Below are 24914 nucleotides of genomic sequence, written 5' to 3' on the forward strand. Positions count from 1 at the left end.
GGCAACTTAATCTAGTGGACCAGTTCTAACTGGTATGATACACATTCCATATTCATGATGCAATTCAAGATCAGCACTATAACACAATTACATAAATGAAGTCAGACTTTGTCTAAGGCCAGGTCTACATGAGAAGGTTTGATGGTATAGCTCCAGTGGCAAATCCTTCTAGTGGAGGTGCAGTTACCAGCAAAGAAGTGCTTTGGCCTGTATAGCTCTCACCAGTTTCCCAAATGAAGTGAGCCATGCTACCAAATGTACTTTGCCACTATAAAAATGTCACCAAAAATTAACACTCCTAAACATCATCACTGTACCAGGAAGAGTTTCTAGAGTACACCCAGCCTTATAAAATACAGAATAAAACTTTGATGTAGTTCAACTGAGCACCATTAATTTCGAATGCTGGGGCAATATATTTGCTATAAGGCCCCTTCCAACTGTCAGTGGTAGCTTTTAGTTTTATATTGTGCAGGATTTCCTTCATTGCCTGCCAATACCACTCCTGAAGCAGCAAGGATGGGTTATTACAGCATGATAAAAAATGTGACCATTTGATGCACACAATGAAGGAGTAAGAAGAGAAGTAGCTGAATTTATTGGCAGTTTTCAATCCTTAAATTAAAAAATTATAAACTGGCTGAACACATTAAGGATATTAATGCTCTACAGTTAGGAAACCAGGCAGAGGTGAGTAAGATGGTATAACTTATGGCCCTTTGCCACCACATCCCCATCTGTAAAAAGCAACAGAGGGTCCTGTGGCACCTTTGACTAACAGAAGTATTGGAGCATAAGCTTTCGTGGGTGAATGCCCACTTCATCAGACGCAAGACTGACGAAGTGGGCATTCACCCACGAAAGCTTATGCTCCAATACTTCTGTTAGTCTTAAAGGTGCCACAGGACCCTCTGTTGCTTTTTACAGATTCAGACTAACACGGCTACACCTCTGATACTTGACATCCCCATCTGTAACAGCAGTGGAGACAGACACACTTGCTGGCATGTAGCTTCTATCTCTTCTGGATTTGGCCTACTGATGATGTGCATATCCCAGAAGATAGCAGGAAAACTAGGACCACCAAGGTCTAAATCCTTAATTCATCTATTTTAAATACGCACTGCTTCTCAGTGCATTAGTTACACGGAGATTTACTCCCTTTGCACTGTTTATAGTACCATCTTGTATGTACTTTGTATTTGGTCCATATATCCCAAAGGCAAAGCACTTTAAAAGCCTGTTTATTGCATAAGTAGCAGGCAAATAATCCCAAACAATTTTATAACACTTAAAGGGTTGTACAGTAATTTTATGTAATACAGTAAACATTAAAGGCTAAATCATGAGTACAATATGGACAGAAATACAAGTTCATAAAAAGGCATTTTCACTTTCCTGTGCAGCATTGTTGTAGAGAGAGAGGATTACATTTCTGTAAGCGCAAGAGGGAAAACATACAAGCTATTTGAAAGTGGGGTTCCAGCCACAGGAAAACCCCATCTTTTTGCACCTAAACTACTCCAAATATTTTAATAGCTCCTGCCCTGCAGCCATTCAAAGCATGTCTACACTGCAATGTAAGACCAGGGTTAGTAGAATTCGAGTTAGCAGACCCTCGCTTTGTTCACCTAGGGCTTGAGGATTTGTCTACACTGCAATAAAACACCCACACTGGCCATCGTCAGCTCTGCAGGACTACGAACTTTGCAGGGTAGATAGCCGAGCTTGAGCTGAAGCCCAGGCTCTGGGACCCCGCCCTGTGAGCCTGAGTCAGCTGATACAGGCCAGCCGCAGATGGTTTCATCACAGTGGAGACATACCCTGAGCATCTACACTCATCTATAACCACAAGTCAGGAATGGCTGAATGCAGGGTCCCAACAGGGGGCTCCAGCAACTACACTGCATTATGCAGGCCCGAGTCCTAGCACCCTCCAAAATGTGGCTACTCTAGCCCTTTGTTCATGATGCAGTGGGGAAATCTGACCATCCACCAAACTTGACTGTCCAGAGGACAATGACAGACAGGCCGTGGGATACTTTTGGCAGACGCCAGAGCGCAAGTTCAGTAGGGCTGAGCCTACTCTGCAAAGCAACAGGGCTTGAATGCTGGATCTGGGTGTGACCCTCCTCCCGCCCTGGGGTTCTGGACTGTTGGCTAGTGCAATTTGTGTATAGATACACAGGGGGTTAGGCTTGAGTCTGAGCTCAAACCCTTGGCTTACAGTGCAGTGTAGACACATCCACACAGTCCAAAGCATAATGCTACACAAGCTTTGGGCCCAATCGACTACTTTGGCAAACACCAACAATGGGTGGAGCAGATTAATACATTGAGCTACCCAGGGTTTGGTTGGAGTAGAGTCAGCTTTTGCACTAAGTGCCATTTCCATAAAGTGCACCTCTGTCCTACTGGCTTCTTGAAAGGAAGTACCATAATAAGAATACTGCAGATATCACACCAGATGTATAACTGCTTAGTGCAATAACTTGCTACGATGACCAATACGTAAGCAGAACAGAACTATTTAGACAAGGTGCAGTTTACCAACAGGACCATAAAACTGATGTTTGACATTTTAAAAAAATATCTAGATACAGAACGTGAAGTGGGTTACACTTTAGCCACACTTGTATAGCTCATCATGCCAGAGTCTAATTGAATCGGGTACTTGCAAAACCTGCCGCCAACACAGGAAAGATGTACAGTTATTCATCTGAAGGGACTTTTCCAGTTTTGGCACCGAGCAAGCATTTAAAAAAGTTGATATCCTTAAATAAAATTTTAGGAAACATGAAATTACTCTGTATCCCACACAGGATATGTAAAAACCACGTGTAGTGATGTCCTGATGGATACTAGCAAATCGCATGCTGCATGTCCCTACTGTGCTAGTTCAAAGCAGTTCTTAAGTGGGGTTATTCTATTTCATACAATGCATTACGAGTGCTTTAATTTTGGTAATAGGTTTTAAAAATACTTCTCTACTATTCAAATCACAGCCTGGTCTAAATGCATTTCCAGATGCTTAGAGACAGCGCTAGATACAGGAGCGGGGACAGGATACATTATTTATGAATCAGACTGCAACAGGATTATCCCCTACCTACTTTCTTTTAATCCCAAAATAGTACAATACTTTAAAAAAGGCAGTTAATTACAACATCAGCATCCAACAATATTATGGCACTTATTCTGTGTTTATATATACATACAAACACATTATAATTTTAAAAGGAAGGAACCTCTGAAGGTTTAATTTTTGTTTGTTAACCTAAAACACGGCAAATTTTTATCACCAAAAAAACCAACCTAAAGAATTGTGGTTTAGCAAACTAAATACTGCAGACTCTGCTTATAGAACAGTAGACAGCCTCCTACAATAGAGTGTTTTTGAATCAAACATTTATGTGAAAAATAAATTTAGCATTTATATATTCAGACAAAACATTATATGGTGACTCTTGACCAGTTTACCTGTAATCTCACACTTGAATGGTAACTGAGTAAACTAACATGGCAAACTGCATGCGTGTGGTCCTATGGGTTTTGGGGCCTCCAGAGGAAACTACGAATTGTAGGAGTATTTTATAACAAGGGAAGGTGGTTAGCGTGATGGAAAACCTGCCGTCAGAGTTCAAACTTCCTCATGTTTTTATATGTATGTAACTATGTACAACATCCAGGGTTTATAATCCAGTCATTATCTGATGGTTTAGCATCACTGGGAAATAGCTATGTTAAGTGTTGTTATAGTTAGAAAAAATAATGAACTACAACATATCTGCTCCCTCTTTGCATTCAGTCTCTTATCTTCTCACTTCAACAACAAAAATAATTCAACTACTTTTTCCTTTTAGCTCAACAGCATCTGCACAGCTACAGCGAATCACAAAACATGATAGTTAACTAAGTTCCCATTGCAAGACCAAATTCTGCCCTCAGCTGTTTAACTCACCGCAGATATTGGTACTGTACAGGTGTCATTGAGTGCCTCTGAATCTTCATTACTGATTGCATATGAATCAGAACAGCTGACATTCAGATCTCCGGGGGAGGTTGTAGGACTGATTGGTAAACAGGAAAAACATCTTTTTATATATGAACTGAACATATTGTTTGTAGCCAGACTGGGACCTCTCAATCTCATTTTCACAGGTTCACTTGTAAGTAGACCAGTGCTTTAAGTGGTTATCAAAACAGGTCAGTAGGCATGAGCTTGACTTAGGAGTTTAAGTCCACATTTTCAAAGATGACAGGCACTTAAGAACCCAAGTCTTTACCGACTTTCAGTAAGACTCAGGCTCTTTAAGTACCTGTGTCCCCCTTGAAAATGAGGATTCAGGTGGTTTTGAAAATTTTACCCATGATCTTTAAAGAAAAAGGTACTGGAACTTAGCTAGGGAATACATTAAAGTGGTTGGTTAGCACATGGTGGGTTGTGTATTGAAGGTGACCCTTAAGGTAGGTGTCGATCTGTATATAGTTTGTAGTTTTCGGAAGCTTGGCATGAGAGGTACTATATAAAAAGTGTATTTTTCACATTCCACTACAGTGAGGTATAGTATGATGTACCGTGTCAGGCATGGCTTCTTTTGAACCGGCCCTCTTATCTTCCATTTTAAAGAAATCACTGAACTCTTTAGTGAAACTGCATCTAAAAAGATATTAAACAACAATACTGCTGCAAACAAGACAGCCTTAAAGAGGACACTAAAATGGGAATAAATGTTGTGGGAAACTTCAAAGTGAGTTTTTCAGAGAAATGAAAATGATGGGTTGTAACCACTAATGCCTTTCTAAAGTAACATCAAATGTATAGACTAGTGGCATAGTGACAACTAAAAGAAACTACTTAATCTCATGCTTCCTTCCAAAATAGATAAAAGTGACAAAGACCTTGTATAGTTAACATTTAATAGGTTTGGATGCCCACAACTACTAGTTTCAGCAGACTAAGGACTGGTTATTGCACAACAGTTGATATGAAACAGAGAATATAACTTTGTATTCAATTCTCAGGAAGACTATGTAAAACTTCATTCTACTGACTGTTCAACAGTTACACTCCTGGAGCCTTCACAGTCCACTGTCCTGCTGAGAGAGAGTTTGTTATTCAAGGGGATTCACCATGCAGAGCAGTTCAAGGCTAGATTCTGCCCTTTGATATGCGCATTTGACTTGAATGAGAGTTGTGTGCGCACGTGCAATATCCGAAAGCAGAATACAGCTCCAAGGAATCTCCTAGAAGAACCTCTGATACAATGTTGGTATGTGATATTGGCTCAATAGCTGTTTGCAACACACTATATTCAGTCATTAAACTGGCAACACAGGCACAAAAATAAGGCAGTGGGTTAAATTAATCTTTGAAAGTTCTGTTAGAAAACATGCAAAAATAATACTGAGTTTAAAAAAGTTGAACTTCCCCCCCTTAGTTTTCTTGTAAAAATTTAAATTTAGACATGTAACTTTTCAAACTCCAATCTCTAAAAAACCAAGACTAAAAAACCCGAGAGGACTCAGTTGTTGTTCTCTTTGGTTGTGATGGTAACCAGTTGTTTAGCAGCCTTGGCAATGTCATATGCACACTGAATCACTTGCTGAGTGACCAGCTGGATGTCCGTGGTAGGGCAGGTCTCTATGGGCAGGGTTTTTTTGCATTCAGACTGGAGTCTGTAGGCACTAGATGTCAGCAGCCGCAGCGACGTCCTTACCAGCTCAGATTTGGGTTTCTGGGAAGGGAAAAGCAAACAAAGCTCGAGCTAGCTAGCATGGATTATACACAGATGTTTTAGGATGACTCTGAATCAGTGAGATTTAGCATTTGTTTGAAAATGCTCGAATACTGTAGCAAGGTGGCCTGGGCTCAGTAGCTTTTTCCTTGTCAAAGGCCAGGAAAGGAAGGGCTTGTAGGGCACCTTGTGGCAAGACAAGACATGGGGCAGAAGCAGACCCTTTGGAATTCATTGAGACCCACACAGATAATTCTTTGCTCCCAGAAAGCTGCCTATAAAAGACCTGAGAAGTGGTCTAGAGACTACCCTGTTTAGAGACCTGGTCTACATCCATGCAAGTCACGAGATGACAGGTCAAGCAAAGTTCTTGTATAGCTCCATCGCTGTTCAAGCAAGATGTAAGCGTCCTTGGTTTATGGGAACTGTGGGCATTTCATCTCAACCAACCTGTGCATCCTGGTGTACCAACTAACTCTACCCACTTGGTATGGTGACAAATAGAAAGCTGCAAGGTCTGACAAAGATCCTCGTCTTGATGAAAGTAATGTTCCTCCCTCCTATCTATCCATCTTTTGCTTTTTGTTCATTGCAAAAAATCTAAACCCAGGGAGGAACCACTGTAAAATAAAAAGGAGCGAAAGCTTAGGAATTTTAAATTTCCTTATTGATTTTCTTAACCAAATCAACCCCCCCCCCCATGTCCAATCAGAAATATTTCCTTCATTGCACCAACTTCCCTTAAAGGTTCTTCTGTCACAAAGCCTCAAGATAAGTGACATTGAGAGCAGAATACATTTGAGAAACATTGCCATTGCTGAAGAAATAAAGAGACTCACTTTTGGGAACAAGGCTGCCATTTCTGTTACTGCCACATGTATTCTTTCCGAGCACGGTATATAACTGCAAGAAGATGCAAAAAAAGAGTATTCAAAAGCAGCAAAAACATTGGATTTTCTTGAAGTTCAATTAGTTAGTGACTATTTCTCCAAAAGCAAACCAGTTAACAGAACGGCACATTATCTTCTAACATTGTCTTAGCACAGCCTCCAAACACAACTGTAGCAGATTCTCTGCAACACGCAAGCCTGATGAAGCTTCCCATTGAAACATTCATTAGTAAATTATGTACAAATTTGTGTTTCAACCACACTGTACTACAAACAACTTCAGGAAAAGCAAGAACTTCACAGCTGATGTAAGACTCTTTGCATTAGGTAAATCAAAGTTTTAAACTATTCTTGGATTAACAGCTTGTGGGGGAAGGAGTAATGGGTTGCACACGCTATCCTGTATCCAGCACTGTCAGATACTCAAGTATGGAAATACATGCTTACAAATGTGAAAACAGCACATCAGTGTACATGACTGACATTTCCTAAAGTCACGATTTGAACATTCAAATTTTAGAGTTTGGCTCTGCATTCCCACAGAAGTGGCACAATATGTTCTAGAGGGGTTTATCTGCCTGTTCAAAATGTAACGTGTCAGAGATTTTTAAAAATTTATACATATATGTGTATGTGTGTGTAAGTAAATGGCGAGAAGACAATTGCAGGCACAAAATAAAAGTTCCAGATTCTGCTGTTTAAAGGGTATTTTAACTGGAGACATCAGGATTGCACAAGTGTATCTAAGATCCCAGAGTGACTCTCAGATCCCAGGCTGAGTGTGCAGGGCTGACAAAAAACAAAATACAAAACACATTCTTATGTGTCTAGACTGAGATCAGATTTAATCTGCTATCATTTTAAGAATGGAATTTTCTGTACAAGCCCCAAAGTACTATGAAACCAAACTTTAGTAAAAGATTTAAGTAAGTAAGCTGCCAAGTCAAAGATCTATGCAGACTTAGATATATACTAACCTTGGAAGTGGAGCTGAAAAATCTTTAAAAAAAAACAAAAAAAACTTTTATTTAAATGTTTAAGTTTTACACAAATAATATTTTGTCAACAATTTGGGATGATCAAAATTAGAAATGAGACCTACTAGGTCACCTTGTCCATACCCTGGTAGCCAGTGCAGACTGCTTTCCTACAAATGATCTTCCTTTGGTTACATTTATGAAGTTCAGAGTTTCTCCAAGAAAAGAATTGCTATTTATCTTTACATCAAATCTGCATAAAGCTATTTTCAAACACTCAGCAGCAATCTCTAAGGTGTATGACCTCCACAGACATTTTCACCAGTAATCTCCCAACTGAGCTTTGAAGCACACATAACAAAGATAGAGAAAAAGCTCAGAAACGGACACTGCACAGTAAATTGTAGTATTGTTGTAGCCATGTGGATCCTAGGATTAACATCCTAGAAAGACAAGGTGGGTGAGCCAATATTTTTTATTGGTCCAATTGCTGTTGGTGAAAGAGACAAACTTTCGAGCTACACAGAGCTTTTCTTCAAGTGATTACCAACATCCACCTGGTCTCTCTAATATCCTGGGACTGACATGGCTACGACACTGCATACAACATGTTGTGAGAGACCATTCCAGGTGGAGTGGCCTGTTAACACCTCTGCAGGCGTAGGACAAAAAAGGGGGGTTAGTGGGTTACGGATTGTTGTAATAAGCCATAAATCCAGTGTCTTTATTAAGACCATGATTTTCAGTGTCTAGCAAAGTTATGAATTTAAGTTCCCAGGCTCATCTTTTGAAGATGTTGTGCAAGTTTCCTTTGAGGATGAGGACTGAGAGGTCAGATATGGAGAGATCGAGTTGTGAAAAGTGTTCGCCCGTGGGTGCTGTGGGGTTTTTGTCTGATTTTCTGGGAGAGTTCATTTGAGTGTGTCGTGATTGTCTGGTTCACCCACATACTTGTTATTGGGCCATTTAATGCACTGGATGAGGTCTACCACATGTTGTGATAGGCACGTGTAGGACCTATGGATCTTGAAAGGTGTGTTGTGGGGGGTACTGAATGGTCTCCTACAATATGTGTTAACTACTTATGCTAAACAATCTGTTACACCTTGTATTTAGCTCTGACCTTGAGTACCTTTTTCAGACCTGAAGGAAAGCTCTGTATAGCTCAAAAGCTTGTCTCTTTTACCAAGAGAAGTTGGTCCTATAAAAAACATTACTTCCCCCACCTTGTTTCTCCAGTGCACAGTATATACAATCTCAACTCATGTCACTTGTCAGGGCTTCTCAGGGCCAAAGGTTAACCCTTGTGCATTCTTTAGCTTGCTGTGAAGACACAGGCCCAGGAAACAATTCACTTTAGAGAACATTTATTTCCATACTTGACAGTCCATCGTGAACATTAGGCTGTCAATGCAGTATTGCTGAAAGTTAAATCTTCCCCGTTCTTCATTGCATAAATCAAAGATTACCAATTTAAAGAGAAGCTGTTATGTAACTCCTAATTCTTATTCAGGATGCACACACCACTTTTTTGGTGAAGTGTGACTACAAGATTGTAAAACTTCATCTAAGGCAAACTGAAAAAAAATGAAGAATGCCTGGTGAATGTAGACACATGGTGAACACGTACTACACAAAACCAGCAAGAGACAGCAACTGGTAAAATACATGCATTTCATCATGGTTAATATTTACTTTTAGACTGCATAGTTTGTGCTAAACTTTCAATTATTCTGTCAAGCAGAACTATTACGAAGTGCTAACTAATAATTCAAAAGTAGATTTTAAGAATCCTTACAGATTCTGCTTTAGACCCTGAAAAATATTTAAAAATTAGAATTAAAATTGATCTCTGTTCAAAAGAGAAGCTTCTGGTCAATAATTTTAGAGTTACCTGAAGCCTGAAAGAAGTTTAGCCTTCTGTCAAAAGTCTACTTTTAAAACCTATACTTTCCAAATACTTCATTTAAGATAATAATCTACAGGATAGTTAGTATAGTTCAGACTTTAAGCTAGTATTTTTAAAATTAGTTTATCAGGCAGTACCATTCAAAAGAAGAATATTTTTCCTTAGCATAATCTCTCAATTCTAAATCTAAATCACTTTCAGACTGAAATCACAATCGTTTTATTCAATATACTTGCAATACTGAACATGCAAAAAACCCCCAAACATGTAAATTACAGATACACTAAAAAGGAAAGCAACACACTTAGGGGTCATTTGAGTTATGCAGGAAAGTTGCTATAAAAGGGGGACATCTTGATTGTGTGTGTGTTGCATTCCCATGGGCTCTTCCAAACAAAATGAGACTTCCCACCATCACTAGTTTTTTTTTTTTTTTTTTTTAAACCAAAAGTGCACTGTAGCAATCCCTGCTCTACTAGAAAGGAGAGTAGGGCTAATAACCAATTTACTCTCCATGAGCCACATTGAATAGTAGAGGAAACCTACAGAAAACAAGAAAAAAAGGTGCAGTTTAAGCCTCCATTGATTTCCATGGCACAGTAACAGGCCCCAGGAATTATGGAATGTAAGAGTGTATTAGAGATGCAATAGTTAGGTGCATATTTCCAGGCCATCTGGGTTTGTTGCATTAAAGTTTTCAATGTATATTTGAGGAAAGCCTCTACCGATGTAAGATAAGCAGTTCAAACTCTAAGTACTTTATTAGTACTATGATTTGTATCACCATAGCATCTAGCAACCCCAGGACTCTATTGTACAAAATGTGCAGACACAAAACGATACTTCTCACTAGTGATGATTAAAAAAAAATTTTTTTTTTAAAAACACACACTGACTAAAATCTGGGTAGACACTAGAGGTCATAGTGCGACTGAATTGGCTTCCTAAATCTACACAAATTTTAGGGAATTGTCAAATTTTGAAAATATTCTTATTACAGAGAATTTCTGAAGACTTCCTGTAATCCTTCCTCTCACTTTGATAGCGATGACTGGCCATAATAGTGTTTAGGATTAAAGCTTGGGGACAGGTCACAGCCCATAAACACTGGATTTTAAACTTTCCTTTAAACAGGTTTTGTATCTCAGATGCAATAGGTCTTAAAGATCAGAACAGTATTTTGGTCAGGTTTTGAAGTTTTGGGTTGCCATTACGTAAACTTATTAAAACCTAAAATTTAGTTTTGATGGTAATTTATGCAAGCTAGAAACTAGGCTCTAGTATTCACCATAAACAGACTGTTGTTAGAATAAATGTTGTATGTTACGGGTCATGCAAATAATGCTATTTCTGCAGTAACAGTGCGTGGACACTGCAACAACAAATTATGTCATCAATGATCAGATGCAGATTTTTTTGATAGATGACCAGAATGGAGAGAAGCTAGGGCTGTCGGAGGGAAACCTCAAGCCTCTGTTAGCTGTACCACTAGGCCCTGATCTTGCTCCCACCGAAGTCAACAGTAAAAGCTCCTATTAACTTCACAGGACATAGGATTGGCCCCGTAACTCTTAGTACTTATTACCTATAAGTTTTCTTATCATTTAAAGCCTTTCATGCATAACCTCGAACCACCCCGGTGTTGAACGTGCATGAGGGGGGAAAGGCAGCAGAGAAAAAGAGAAAGGACACTGTGCCTGGAAGGCAGGGACAGAGGCCAGAGTACCAGGAGGTAGGATCAGACTGCTGATGGGTCAAAGGCTGCAGGGGAGCTCTCTCAGCCCATGGAACCAGGGTACTGAAACAGCCGAGGCTATGTCTGAGCTTAAGCATGCTTGCACGCTCTAATGGTCTATTTAGACAGATGAGTACAGGAAAAGGAACAAAAGGAATGAAAAAAAGGAAGGAGTTTCATTAGGATGATGGAAGAACAATTAACATTCATGTTCAGATTATCCATGTGGCAAGCCATTTTTATTTGCAATATTCCCAACAAAAAAGTTTGGAAGCAATCTCATTACAGTTCTCAGAAGTTCAATTATATGACAATATATTTGCAAAGGGACTTCTCTAAATAGCCTTATTCATATCAAAATTAAGTTAAATAGATTTGTTCCATTATTTTCCCATATAGCTTGCCCCTGCTATGTGATTCATTGAGCAGTAGCACATCTAAGGCAAAGCCATGCAATACAATACAATATTGCATTTTTGTTCGTGGCTAAGAGCTTTGGAGGGTCACGGTCACCTAAGTATGGTAACCAACATGCTCCATTTGTGGCACAGAAGAAACACTGCTTTAATAACCGAACAACTTGTTCCTTACGCTGATCTCTTAAAGCCTTCCCTTCAATATCTTTCTTCTATAACAAAGAAGGGACAGAAGAGGTCTCTTTGCAAGGCTAATCATTATTTCTTCAAAAGATTTCTCCGTTCATTTTTCTTATTTGCATTTATGAATTTAATTTGTTTTATTTACAGATCTAAAGAGATACTTGTCCCTTGTGTTAAAAAAAAAATGCTCCCTTAACTTGAGGAACAAGAAAACATGAGGAAGGATTAAAGTATTCTTTACTAAGTAACTTCACTCAATTTAGCAGGAGAAAAACATGTCCTGGGTTCTTTATTCTAGATGATTTTGGTGCGTTTCAACTATTGTTACTGGTAAAATATACAAATAAAATTTAAAATAAGAATATTGGTTATTTTTTACTGCAGCTCCCCTTTGTAAGAACCCTGGGAGCAAACATCAAGAGTGGTTTATGGAAGGGGCTAAGTCTGAATTTTGACTCAAGTGAGCTCAGTCAGAAACTGCACTCTGATTTCTCCACCCAGGATCACACAGGAAACACCGTGCATCTCCCACCTAGCCAAAGGAAAGTGCAAACAGAGTAAATAAGCAGGGAAGAAGCAGAAGTGGCCCCCAGAATGCAACTGTTGCCTATTTTTCCTCAATTGTGGAGGTAAGGAGCTCAGAAACTGAACTATATGAGCTGCAAGGTGTAACAAAGGTAGTTAGCTGGTTTCATGGGTAATGTGTTGTATAGTCCTTCAGCGCTGAGGCTGTGACTGTAGTTCAAATGAGAACTGCCAGAGGAAAAGAGAAGTTTATTTGGAGCTAACACGGAATGCACTAACATGCGCTATGATATAGCTGCCATTATATGCCTATAAAAAACTACCTAGGAAAACCACCTGCTGTTGATGCACCACAAAGAATCATTACCAACAACTCAGGGAGATTTGGCAAAGTTAACTGTCAGGTCAGCGTGCATGGGGGGAAGCTCAGGCTGAGTACTAATTTGATGTTCAGATAAATAGGCCGCTTTGATTTTTAGCACTGGCAAACTTGAGAAAAGCCGGACTAGTTCTTGGCTCTACTTGAACAGTTCAGAACAGCTTTTGCTGATGGCTTATCTATTGCTATAAAAAACAGACGATAAAAGGCTATTGCTAGGGCCCTACCAAATTCATGGTCCATTTTGGTCAATTTCATGGTTTTAAAATGAGTCAATTTCACATTTTCAGATATTTACATCTGAAATTTCAGGGTGCTGTAGCCTGGGGGTCCCCGACCCAAAAGAGGGTTGGGGGGGCGGGTTGGGGGATTGCCACCCTCACTTTTGTGCTGCCTTCAGAGTTGGGCTCTGAAGGCAGCGCAGCCATGGAGCTTTTGCCAGCCGGAGGAGGTACCCGCAGGTGGGCATGATTCCCCCTCCCGGAAAGCAGCCATACAGTGGAAGAGGAAATCCTGTCCCACCCCAGCCAAGACTACCCAACTGGGGTGCTCCAGCAGCACAGGGGAGATCAGACCCACCTCCACTTCTGGGAACCTCCTCTGGCTGCAGGAAGCTCTGAAGGCAGTGCAGCCACAGAGCTTCCTGCAGCTGAGGGAGGTACCCCGAGGTGGGGCTGATCTACCCGAGAGTGGCCATGCAAGGGAAGAGAAAGTCCCATCTCTCCCCAGCCCGGCGCTCTAACAGCTGGAGCACAGTACATGGTAGGAGCCCCCATCTGGGGCACCCATAGCCCTGCTCCCCCCCTGCCACACTCCAGTTGGTAGATCTCATGGGGGAGGTCTGATTTCATGGTCCATGATGTGTTTTTCACAGCCATGAATTTGGTAGGGCCCTAACTATTACAGAGAACATAGCAATTATGTACACAAACAAAACCATCTGCAGTTTAAGGGCCAAATCCTTCCTGACTGCAGCTGTTTCACAGAGGTTACACTCAGTTACTGCTGAATGTTCCCTTCTAAGTGCCCTGATCTATAACTCCTGTGTAGAATCCAGGGGAAATCCCACTTGTTCCCAGGCCTCTGCAGTGGTCCCTTGACCTCCACTTTTTTAGCAACAGGATTTGCAAGGGAGCCATCTCCCAACACTTCCCCTTGCTTGTACTGCTTCTTACTGAGTGGGATGCAGGAAGACTGGGAGCAGACACTGCTCCAAACAGCGGCTGCTCCCAGGGATATCTGCCAAGTCCCGAGGAAGTGTTCCATGGAGAGAAGCTGTTCCATGTCCTTTTGCCCACAGCCCCAATAACATCTGCTGCTCCCTGCAACCCAGGGAACACATGACCATACATGATTCATTTACATGAAATTAAAGTCTCTACACTTGGAAGCATTTTATTATATTTTTAATCTTCGGAATTCCAGAGCACTTAGACTCCCATTCTTACCTGTCATGCTTATTCTCTTGTGCTGCTCGCAGCAGCTCCTGGATATTTTTAGTGATCTGTTCAGTTTTTCGAATAACATCTTCTGTACTGGGCAAAGTGGAACTTGGGGTTGCATCTGTATCTGAGTTCTCAGGGATAGACCCTTCCCCCTGCCAAATGATACTTCTCTGCCTTCCTTTCCTACCTGGCCTGGGGAAAAAAAAGAAGAATGTTGAAGTGGTCACTGTACTACAGAGCAGTTTCTATTAGCGCTTAACTAGGGCTTGGTGTCTTCAGACACTATACAGACACAAACATTAGCTCATTCATGTAATAAGACATACCCCGTCTCATCCAACTCCAAACTGGGGGAGGGGTTATCATAGTCACTTTCAGGCATGCTATTCTGTTTCTCTAATTTCGATGCCTACAAAGAATAAAGAAATGTTTAAGGATAGTACCTAAAAAAAGAAAGGGTCAAGAACTTTGCCAGGGAACTATTCCCTGTGTAAACTAGTTCATTCTCTTGGACAAGACTTCATTTAGGTCCTACATTACTTTACAAGCTCAAGCTGTCATGGCCATTAGTCTCTGTTCGGTGCTACGTTATACCCACTCACACGTTTTAGGCTAAGATCTTACGGGCTGAGATTTTGTTAATTTCTCTCACTGACAGCTGTCATGTCTGCTTACGTCACTAGATGCAGCAGCAACGCTGAAATGAGTTACATACCATAGGTTATTCCTCCATTTCACCTACAAGAAATAAAGTTTCTTGCCTGGCTAGTTATTCCTTCTTTAGTAAGTAGTTTCTTCATAAAGTACATTAAGTATTTTATTTTTAAAATACATTTTATACCTTGACATATCAGGGAATGTTCTTCCCCAACCATTACAAGCTGATCAGCTTTACAGAGCAGGGGTTCTGCTTCTTCATAACCCAACATTCAGCTACTTGCCACTCATGATCTTTCTGCCCCCAAGAAAACTTTGCCCCTGTTCCCAGGATATTCACAAGGGACCCCACACAACGATCTTGGGATCACTTCTGGAGTCTGACAACCACCCCGTTTCAAATGACGGAGCAAATGTGCTTTTGCAGAAGCCTGGAGTTGGAAAATGGAATTAGCTCAACTCCCAGACAACCGCAAGTCTTACATCTTCCAATGCAACACAGGACCACTTTATGGGCACGAGGGGGACATCACCTATTACTGCTTTATTGGGTGTAGTTACCTCTAACCCTCCTCAATATGACACACTTGGCATACTTTTTCCTGAGCAGAGAGTTAGTAATAACTGAGCTTACTTGTATTCCTATGATTTGGGATTTGTATCCCTTGAGATGCCATCATATGGTTCTCTACACTCAGGAAGTTCCTCTCATTAGATTCCATGTAATCTTTCAGGTAACGAGTTATTCTACCACTTCTGTGAGCTCCAGTATAGTTTATACCCAGGGAATATACATCCCAATGATTTTTGTTCTGAATACCTCACCAATCTCAGGAATTCATATCCATGGAAAGTCTGCAACTTGGGATTTTAAAATAATTCCATGGGACTGGAAAACAATGCAAAAGCAAGAAAGGGAAGTATGCTCTGGAGCTCTCTCCCTCCTTCCTCAAACAGCAGCCCGGGATTATTTATTCTCATCTTCTGGGCCTAACACCAAAGAACAGCAAAGATGCAGCAACTTACCAACTACAACTCTCCTCAGTGGTGCCCAGGCCAGGGCATTCTACGTTAGTACACATTTTTCTAGAGGACAGACAATTATACCCTTCCCACCTATGAACATGCCACATTAATGTCACTATGAGGTTTGGTCTTTTACTGCACAGTGCAGATCCTGGAATTGAAGTAAAACCAATCTCAACAATGCTATGGGATTTCCTCATTTGCAGTCACATTAACCTCCCATTGATCTTTATTAGAAAAACAGAGTGAGGATCAAGGGACTCTCCAGTGATGGATTTTAAAGGAAGGTTCGAATCAGCATGCTTAACACGCACTTTCCATTATAACAGGCACGAATGAGGCTAAGCCTGATAGACAACTCTTTCTATTATTCTTATTTACAGAGGTGCCCCCATGTGCTAGGTGCTTTCCAAACACTAATGGACAGTTCCTGCTCTGAACAACTCAAATGAAAGAATTTCTATCCAATTTACAGTTACCTTGCATGGAAAGAAACCTAAATTGTGGTGTTCTTTTGATTACATCTAGTAAGGTAACTAGAGAAGACAGAATCTGAAAACAATGCTAGGCAGACTCTGACAATATAAAGCTGTATGTAATAGCATTTGTATGGCATTTATTTATCAGCTGGTACGCAGATAAAAACTGTTTGCTAAATGGCAAAGCTGAACACTCTGGTCACAAACAAAAACAGCCAGTTAAAAAACCCAGGACTTAGCCTTAGTATTGGAATTAGAGATGTGTAAGGTAGGATTAACACCCCTCCCCTCCACACACACAAATATCTGAGCAAGTTTTTAGTTCCAGTAATAAATTAACTGTACCCAAATTGGCAAGTCACACTTTACTGTGAAGGAAGACAGCCACTTAAAGATTTGTCATCTGCTACTATTCCATGTAAAGCAAGTATTTTTCAGATTGGGCAGAAATCGCCAGGTCACTTGTAGTCAGAATTAACTTGTGTTCTGAGGTTTTAAAGAGGGACTTTCATGCTGAAGAAAACAAATATCTGGCTAAAAAAATAAGCAACTGAAAGGCAAATGAATCCTCCAAATGTTGCTATACAAAGCTCTATTCCTCACAGTTCAACTGTTAAATAATAAAGCTTGAGTTGAGACACTGCATAGCTGCCAAAGAAACAGACTGATACAGTGTTAGCTACAGGATTGTGATTTCACTGTGGAATCAGACACACGGAACAGTTGGGCTAAAAAGGGAGGGAAAGTCTTTTAAAGAAAGGTATCTCCAAAAATAGCCATGTTTTAAAAAGTCATCTATGAATGCTTTTCTCCTTTAATTTGCTCCTGTGAAAGTCCTGATTTAATATTGAAAAGTGGAGCTTAAATCAATAACACACAATACTACAAAATGGGTTCTGTCAACCTACCCATAAATATATTTATATAAAACAGACATAAAAGTATAGGAAGAATACAAATATATTAAGTAGTATATAGCAATAATAGTTACATCCATTAAAGACACTTAATAACTGCGGATCCAAGCTGCAGATGAGAAATGAAATTCACTCACTGTGGTGACCCAAGGTGATTCAAACTTATACGAACGTTTCATCTTGCTCAAAGAGTGTGTAAAAGATATCAGTTTTCAAATGATAAATTATTCTGAAATATGCTGAATAAACATGTGTAGCAAGAATCTATTTGTTAAAAGCACAGTTCTTATACAATGATTACCTTGTAGTTGGGGCTTGTTCAGATAGCATTATTCTGCAATTTTTTGGATACATAGAAATATTTCTAAGATCCCACACAGCAGGCATGACCAGTCTACTGTATCAGATTGTTCAATTAGCCAACCATCCCTAACCTTGTGATTTTGTAGTGAGGATACTTCATTCTGTGCTTCTATTAATTGTCTTCACATTGGGTTGGATTTAAGACTGCAGTGGAACAGTGTATAACAAGGATGAGAATACTGCAGGGGTTCTCAAACTTCATTGCACCGCCATCCCGGGAGGGAGGCAAAGCGAAAGCCTGACTTCCCCAAGCTGGGGGGCCAAAGCCGAAGCCCAATGGCTTCAACCCCAGGCAGGGGGTCTATAATCTTAGCCCCGTTGCCCAGGGCTGAAGCCCTCGGGCTTGGGCTTTGGCCCTGGGTCACAGCAAGTCTAAGCCAGCCATGGCGACACCCATTAAAATGGGGTCGCGACCCACTTTGGGATCCCAACCCACAGTTTGAGAACCGCTGGAATATAGCATACTTATCTGTTTCATATTTCAATGTTTTCATAAAAACGTACATAATCACAGAATCATAGGGATGGAAGGGACCTCAAGAGGTCATCTAATCCCGTCCCCTGCACTCCTGGCAGGAGTGAGTATTATCTAGACCATAATGTCTTGATGAACCCTGCAGTTCTGAATCAAAACTGTTCATTCATGAGTCAGAAACAATGCAAATAGAGGTATCTTTGGGATACCATAGACTTTTATAGTTCAATTAAAATCCCATAATGTAATGGCTTTTTTTTTTTAAGTCAGTGCAGTGCTTTTGTAAGGTCCTAGAAACCAATGTTTGTTGATTCTCAGGCCGCAGCGATATAAGCTACCTCTGACATTGTGCCATGAATGTACTTTTAATCCTGACCTAAAAGGAGCATTGCTAAGAATGAATTCAGTCTCCAGGCCCATTCAAGCCTTAGCCTCTTTCAGTACCACCAGTAAAAGGGCTACACAATGTTAAACCAAGTGGTGGGTGATATGGATGCTTGTCTGATATAACTGGACAAAGAGCTCACTCATTTCAAACAGTCTACTAAACAGCTGTCAAAAAGTAACATCTCTGTCCATCAGTACCAACCTGGACTGGATGCAAAGTGGTGACCTCTAGAGGTAACAGGCTCCATAGCTTTTACTAACCCTTTGAGCATACCTGTGTCCCATGCAATGCATTTTAGTCAGCAGAAAAAGTACATACTGATATTTCATGAGCCAGTAAGTGCCTGCTAAATTACTTTTCTTCAGCCACCAGCTCATTTTCAATAGCATATTGTGGGATAAGTGATCTGGAGCAACTTTTGCGTGGTGTTAAATGCTACAGGTATTTTAGTTGGTGTGAAGTTAGACAAGAGTGAAGCAAGTGTATCCATAGTATGTGGCAAAAGAAACGGAAAGTGATGAAGTGCTGCTTCATGCAGGGATGAAGGCCAGCTAGCAGATAGAGGGGAAAGGACAGAGGCACAAGGCTTCCAGGGAGATGGCCACCTCCTCCAGGTAACAGACCAATTCAGAAGGTACTTAACCCTTCGTGTGCTTTCATCCCTTGACCAGGAAAGCGTGGAGGGGAAGGAAGGCAGAGATGAAGAGGAGGTCACAAACGCACTCCTCCCGATCTAAAAAAAAAAGGGGGAGGGGAGAGAAACACTCGGGAAAACAAAAAAACCTCACAGATACTCTGAAAATAACTTTTAAACATATGTGCATTTTAAAAATTGGATAAATCAAAGAGATGACATGATCAGAATGACTGAGAAAACTGACTGAGCTAGACTGGACTTGTAACTCCAGCAAAATGCATTTGACTTCTTCAAGCTACTTCTGGTATCAGTATTAAAAGGTGTTGAATTCCAAAGTAAACAAATACATTCACCAAAATGTGAAGTTAAAATTCTGCTTCTGCAAAGGCATTCATTTAACTAATATATCCCACTAGGATTCAGTAGAAAGATTTTATTAAAGGAAAAAATAGTATGTTTCTGTAACCAAGTTTCACAAGAAAGAAAGCAATGCTTTAGAACTGTTAGTTCTAAACCAACAAGACGTTAACAAATGAGAAGTTTCAGGAACCTATGAAGCTTTCTTACACTTTGAATAAATTGCTGTGTACAAAAGAATTCCGACATTTCTTGCTGCAGGAACTGACTTTATACTGAAATCTTTCACAGCAAGTCAACATAATCTATGATGATATCACTTTTATCATCTAGTTTGAATTTCTAATAAGCACTTTATTATTTCCAGCAGTTTGAGAAGTCCCATACTTGTTCATCAGACTGAAAAACATCCAAGCTCGTGGCATTAATGTCGGATGGTTCAGCATCATCTGCCAAAATGGCACTTCTTGTAAAATACTTTAGACATTCATGACTACTGCTTGCATGAAGCATTTTGTTTTATATGCACATGGCATTTTTTTCAAGCCAGGAAAGAAATTTCAACTTTCAAACAATTAAGCAGTCTCTTTCAAATGCATTTAATGTTTGCAATTGAGGAGAATACAAGATAGTGCTGCCTCACAGACAACATATTGACAAAGCCTTAAAATCCTGATTCATATCAGCAAAAAATACTGCCACACATTTCCCCCTGCCTCTGGCAATTTAAAAAAGATATGATAAAGAATGAACTCTTGAGTGTTGGTGTATTTTTTGTTGTCAGTCTAGAATGCAAATTCTTTAGAGCAGAATCAGTGCCTATGCTGACCACACTATTGGAACTTTAATAATTTAGGAAAGTACTAATCAGGACAGACTTGGCCACCTAAAAAACTAGGCTGTGAACACTAGAGTTAAAAACAAACAAAGTAAGAGACAATAATGAAAAGCTATATTGCAGAGAGATCCATGAAAGTAAACTCTCTTCCAAGAAAGGGTTGGGTGCTTCGATGTAGCATTTCTAATCATGAGCGATCTTCAGCAAAGTTCAATCCTAGTGTTTTCAAAAGGCTTGCAAGTTCTACATATAAGCACATACCGGTATGCCCCAAGATCAGAGATCCACAAACTACACCTAAATCTTGTTAAATTCTGGGTTTCTCTCTCCTACTTTTGAAACATTCATGCCTGCATATACTGGCAAATATATTGTGGCTAAAGGAAATAGTTGAGTAGAAGCCAAAAGCTTCAATTTACATATCAGAGAATTATGTTACAGCTTTTATTCTTCAAACCATCAAGCTCCTGCAGACATGTTAATACAGCAAACAGTGATAATTCTTACGGTTTTACTTTACTAGGAGGCAGACAGGCTAGAGATTTTGGTAAATAATCAAGTAAACAAACAGAGTTGCAATAGAAAAAGCTAAACATACAAAGAAGAGCAGAAGCATTAGCAGTTTTACTTACCTGTGGAGGGAAAGGCTGCAGTCTTGTTATGCTCTCTTCTGGATATGTGACTTCTCCCATTGGGAGGTAGGGTTTCTGACCCGATCCAGTCTCATACATAGACATAGGTCTGCTACCTCGTGCAGATGGTCGTCGCTTTAAAGAAGAATGATTGTTGGGGTCTGTGTATTCAGAACCAGTTTGGACCTGATATATATTGGTTGTGGCCTGTCTTCTGAGGTTCGTATTTTCACTCTGTAGTGTTTGAAGCTGAAAGAAATGTTTAGCAGTGGGACTTTGTTTTTCTACAGCAAGCAAACGGAGTATACAAATACAGCTTGTCACCTTAAAAACAAATCCAGCTAGCTGTTACCAGATTTTATTATTATTTTTAAATGGAATTTTCTCTCAAAATCTACTTCATTTGCTCAGACAAAAATATTTGACTGCAGGTCTGGTAGATTTATAAGTGTCAGTTTCAACTTACTATTCTTTCAGTTGGGATGCAAGTCAAATGGGATCTTACATTTGGCTGTTGCAGTTAAAAGCATAAGATCCATTTCCAGGTTAGTTGTATTTTTACATAAATTTTTCGTTACCACGAAGGCTGTTTGAACAACAGAAAAATAAATTCTTTTCAAGCAAAGCACTCCAGTTCAGCAAACCGTCGCTACAGTCACTTAAAGATGACTTAAATAAAGCCTCTGAATATGCAACTGCTAAAATTATAGCACAGATACAGCACAAAGAAAACTTAGAGCTTGCTTTGCAAAGCAAGAGGACAGTGGAGTTAAGGTTACAAAAACAGGATATCAGCTACTGCTTTCTAAGAAGCCAACAAGACTATTATTAAAATCTGTGGGTGGGGAAAAGTGCAGCAATTTAAACTTTGCTGTAGAAGAAAATTTCTCAGAATAAGTTTGCTATATTAACACATCATGAAGAAAACTGCCAATATTTAAATATTATATACATCTTCTCAAACAATATATGGAGCATACGGTTTCAGACAGCTGATGGCCATTCATTAGGAGTCACAATATTCGGTATTTACTTGCATTTTGGTTTGCGTCATGTGAACCTTCAAGAAAATCAGTCTGTGCTGTAAAATCGTAGTCTGCCTGACACTGTCCAGTACCCAGAAGTGAAGATTCTGACTAGCATCCTGAAGCCATTTAAAATATTGCCTCTTCCCACTCTGTGCAGTCTGTCATACCATGTATTGTGTGTTAAGATTTAAGGATCAGTAAAGAGCAATGCTACTCCTTAAAAGTTTGTCATTTTAATACAATCAAGCAGGTCCATGCTGCACAATCTCCTTTTCCCTTTATTTTTCACCACATATTTTATAAACCAGGTGTGGTATAATTTCAGCTGTCTGCTGTTTTTCATCTATTGGCATATCAGATCAATTCACCACTGTCACTGTTTAAGTTCACAAACAAGTGCCCATGTGTCAGAAAGTCATCTGTTTTTCATGAGAACACCCTTTCACTCGATTTAGGGAGAACCCACCCATAAGTGACATACACCAATAGAGGCTCTGCCTCTTCTTTAATTGGTATCTTTTTCAAGTAACTGAAGTGTGAGAAATCAGATACATATCATGCTACTAGACAACTAGACGAGACAGACAATTTTTAGCTTATATATTTAAGTTTAATCTATGCCTAAAATATCAAATAAACCTATGCCAATTAAGAGACCAAGGGCCATATTCTCCAATGAGATCTGGCTCCTTTGCTCTGTTCAGGTTCTGCAAAGCATTTAGATTCTGACCACAAATGGCCAGCAGAAAACTACCCTGCCATAGGGCAACTTCTTATTGGCCTAAAGCTACTGTAGCTAGGTACTATGCCATCCATCCCCCTTCCCCTTGGAGCAGAGGGTAAGGAGGAGCCATGTCAGGGATGGTGTCCCTAGCCTCTGTTGGCCAGAAGCTGGGACTGGGCAACAGGGGATGGATCACTTGATCATTACCTGTTCTGTTCATTCCCTCTGAGGCACCTGGCATTGGCCACTGTCGGAAGACAGGATACTGGGCTAGATGGACCTGACCCAGTATGGCCGTTCTTATGAGCTTTGCTATGCCTAGCTGTCGTTGGTGTAAGTCACTAAGCCAGTGACAAATTAGTGCAGCCCCATAGCTGTTCTAAACATCACTGGATCTGGGGCAGCACAAACTGATCCTCAGAATGAGGGAGCTATGACTGGCTCTCTGATGCATCCTATTCCCCTCATCTGCTGCACAGGAAAATCTGGCCCATCTCCTCCCACTATGCTGTATCAATGTACTAAAATCCTAATGTACAATGGATACCTCACTCCTACAGCAAAAGCTTTTTCTAAGATTAGGTTCCTTAAAGCATAAATTTATCTCTAAACCAAAAATGAATTCAAATGATGCAGACAGCTGCTTAATCAAGACACCTGCAAAAGTAGCAAAGAAGTCCCATACGATGTCTTAGGTTCCTCTATAAATTTTGGGTTCCAACAGAGATCTCAAAGACAAAAACAGGTAACTGTACATATAACTGCCCTCTTTATATGCACAGATGTGTTTTGCATCTGCTGTTACCTGCTATGTGAGAAAGCAACTTGGACAATAACATTTGAAACCATGTCCCAACTGCTCAGTTGATCAGGTTAGGGATATAGCTGAAGATATTCTCAAGCCATGAATTAGACTGGTATTAAATCCTAATAGCTCAGAGGCCCACAAAACTCCAGGCTCTTGAAAGCAGCAGCACTGCGCAGTGGCATCGTGCCAGGACACTGGAGAAAGCAGGTAGGACAATCTTCCTAGTCCTCATTGACGGGGGGAGGGATAGCTCAGTGGTTTGAGCGTTGGCCTGCTAAACTCAGGGTTCTGAGTTCAATCCTTGAGGGGGCCATTTAGGGATCTGGGGCAAAAATCTGTCTGGGGCTTGGTCCTGCTTTGAGCAGGGGGTTGGACTAGATGACCTCCTGAGGTCCCTTCCAACCCTGATATTCTATGATAACTCTTGCGCTACCTTAGGAAAGTTGACATCTCCAGTACTGTAGCTTGACATCACCTCTGGGTTGGTTTTCTCTACAATTATAGAATACTGCAGTTACAATTATGTGTCATTCCACAGCTGCGCAACTTCAAGGGGGACTGGTTTTATGTCAATTAATGGAATCCCTTCCTGACAAAGTAGACAGGACAGCATGGCAAACAAATCCAGAATAAGGAACAGACAGTGCAGATCACCAAAAAAATAAAACCCAAAACAAATACTGAGAGTAAGCAATTAGTTATAGGTTTTTAAAAGGCATCCACATGTACACTGACCCACTGAAAAAACATACAACTAATCCTGTATGTTTTGGGTACTAGATCTTACCTCATCTATTTGAATGTCGGCCAACTAGTTAAATTCTAGAATCTTTCTAGTATCAGTAACTGATAGCCTGCAGACAGAGGAAGTTTATGCACCAAAAAAATCTAGTGGGTCTTTTCCATTTTCAGCAATTCTATTTTCTTCCCCTGCAATGAACTTTTGCACCTTAGCTTCCAGTCACTCTGTTTGGTGGAGATCGTCCCATAAAGCTGTCCATGTTTTCTTAAAACCTAGCAGATATCTTAGCATACATGTAGACCAACATTATAGCTAGTTCGATGAAGACAACTAATTTGCAAGCATGTGATGTACTATATTTGTTACAGTGACCTTTACTACACTAGGATTTGAAGGTCTGGTAGCCTGGCTTTTAACATATGCTAAACTGGTCTTGTCGGCAAGAGAGAGTTTTAAAATGTGTATAAGCACTAGCCCTTATTATTGGATTAAATAACTGACCTAACAGAAAGCAGAAGGTGCACTTTATTCCCGTCTACTATCAGCTGTTTCCAAAGCCTCAAACAATTGCTCATTTTGAAACAAGACAATGGAATGAGGTTTTTTTAAACAATGGTTTGGGAATAAGGAAAAAAAAATCAATGAA

At 40.2% G+C, this 24914-nt stretch overlaps 1 protein-coding gene across 8 annotated transcripts in view; it reads right to left on the bottom strand.

Moving 5' to 3' along the window:
• Positions 1 to 1227: 1227 nt before the first annotated feature.
• Positions 1228 to 24914, bottom strand: part of GIT2 (GIT ArfGAP 2) — a 51288-nt gene continuing 27601 nt past the window's right edge. For 2 of the 8 annotated variants that reach the window (XM_054006792.1, XM_054006791.1), the window contains exons 15-20: positions 20967 to 21215; positions 19146 to 19235; positions 14524 to 14606; positions 14201 to 14389; positions 6578 to 6641; positions 1228 to 5738 (exon numbers count right to left, since the gene is read on the bottom strand). In XM_054006792.1, coding sequence (XP_053862767.1) covers positions 5526 to 5738; positions 6578 to 6641; positions 14201 to 14389; positions 14524 to 14606; positions 19146 to 19235; positions 20967 to 21215 — 888 coding nt within the window. In that variant the 3' untranslated portion in view covers positions 1228 to 5525. Of the gene's footprint in view, positions 5739 to 6577; positions 6642 to 7605; positions 7628 to 11211; positions 11367 to 14200; positions 14390 to 14523; positions 14607 to 19145; positions 19236 to 20966; positions 21216 to 21432; positions 21553 to 24914 lie in introns of those variants that run through there. The other 6 variants (XM_054006798.1, XM_054006795.1, XM_054006793.1 and 3 more) reach the window with 6 other exon arrangements.

The sequence above is a fragment of the Malaclemys terrapin genome, chromosome 16 (assembly GCF_027887155.1).
Source record: "Malaclemys terrapin pileata isolate rMalTer1 chromosome 16, rMalTer1.hap1, whole genome shotgun sequence".
Classification (NCBI taxonomy): domain Eukaryota; kingdom Metazoa; phylum Chordata; order Testudines; family Emydidae; genus Malaclemys; species Malaclemys terrapin.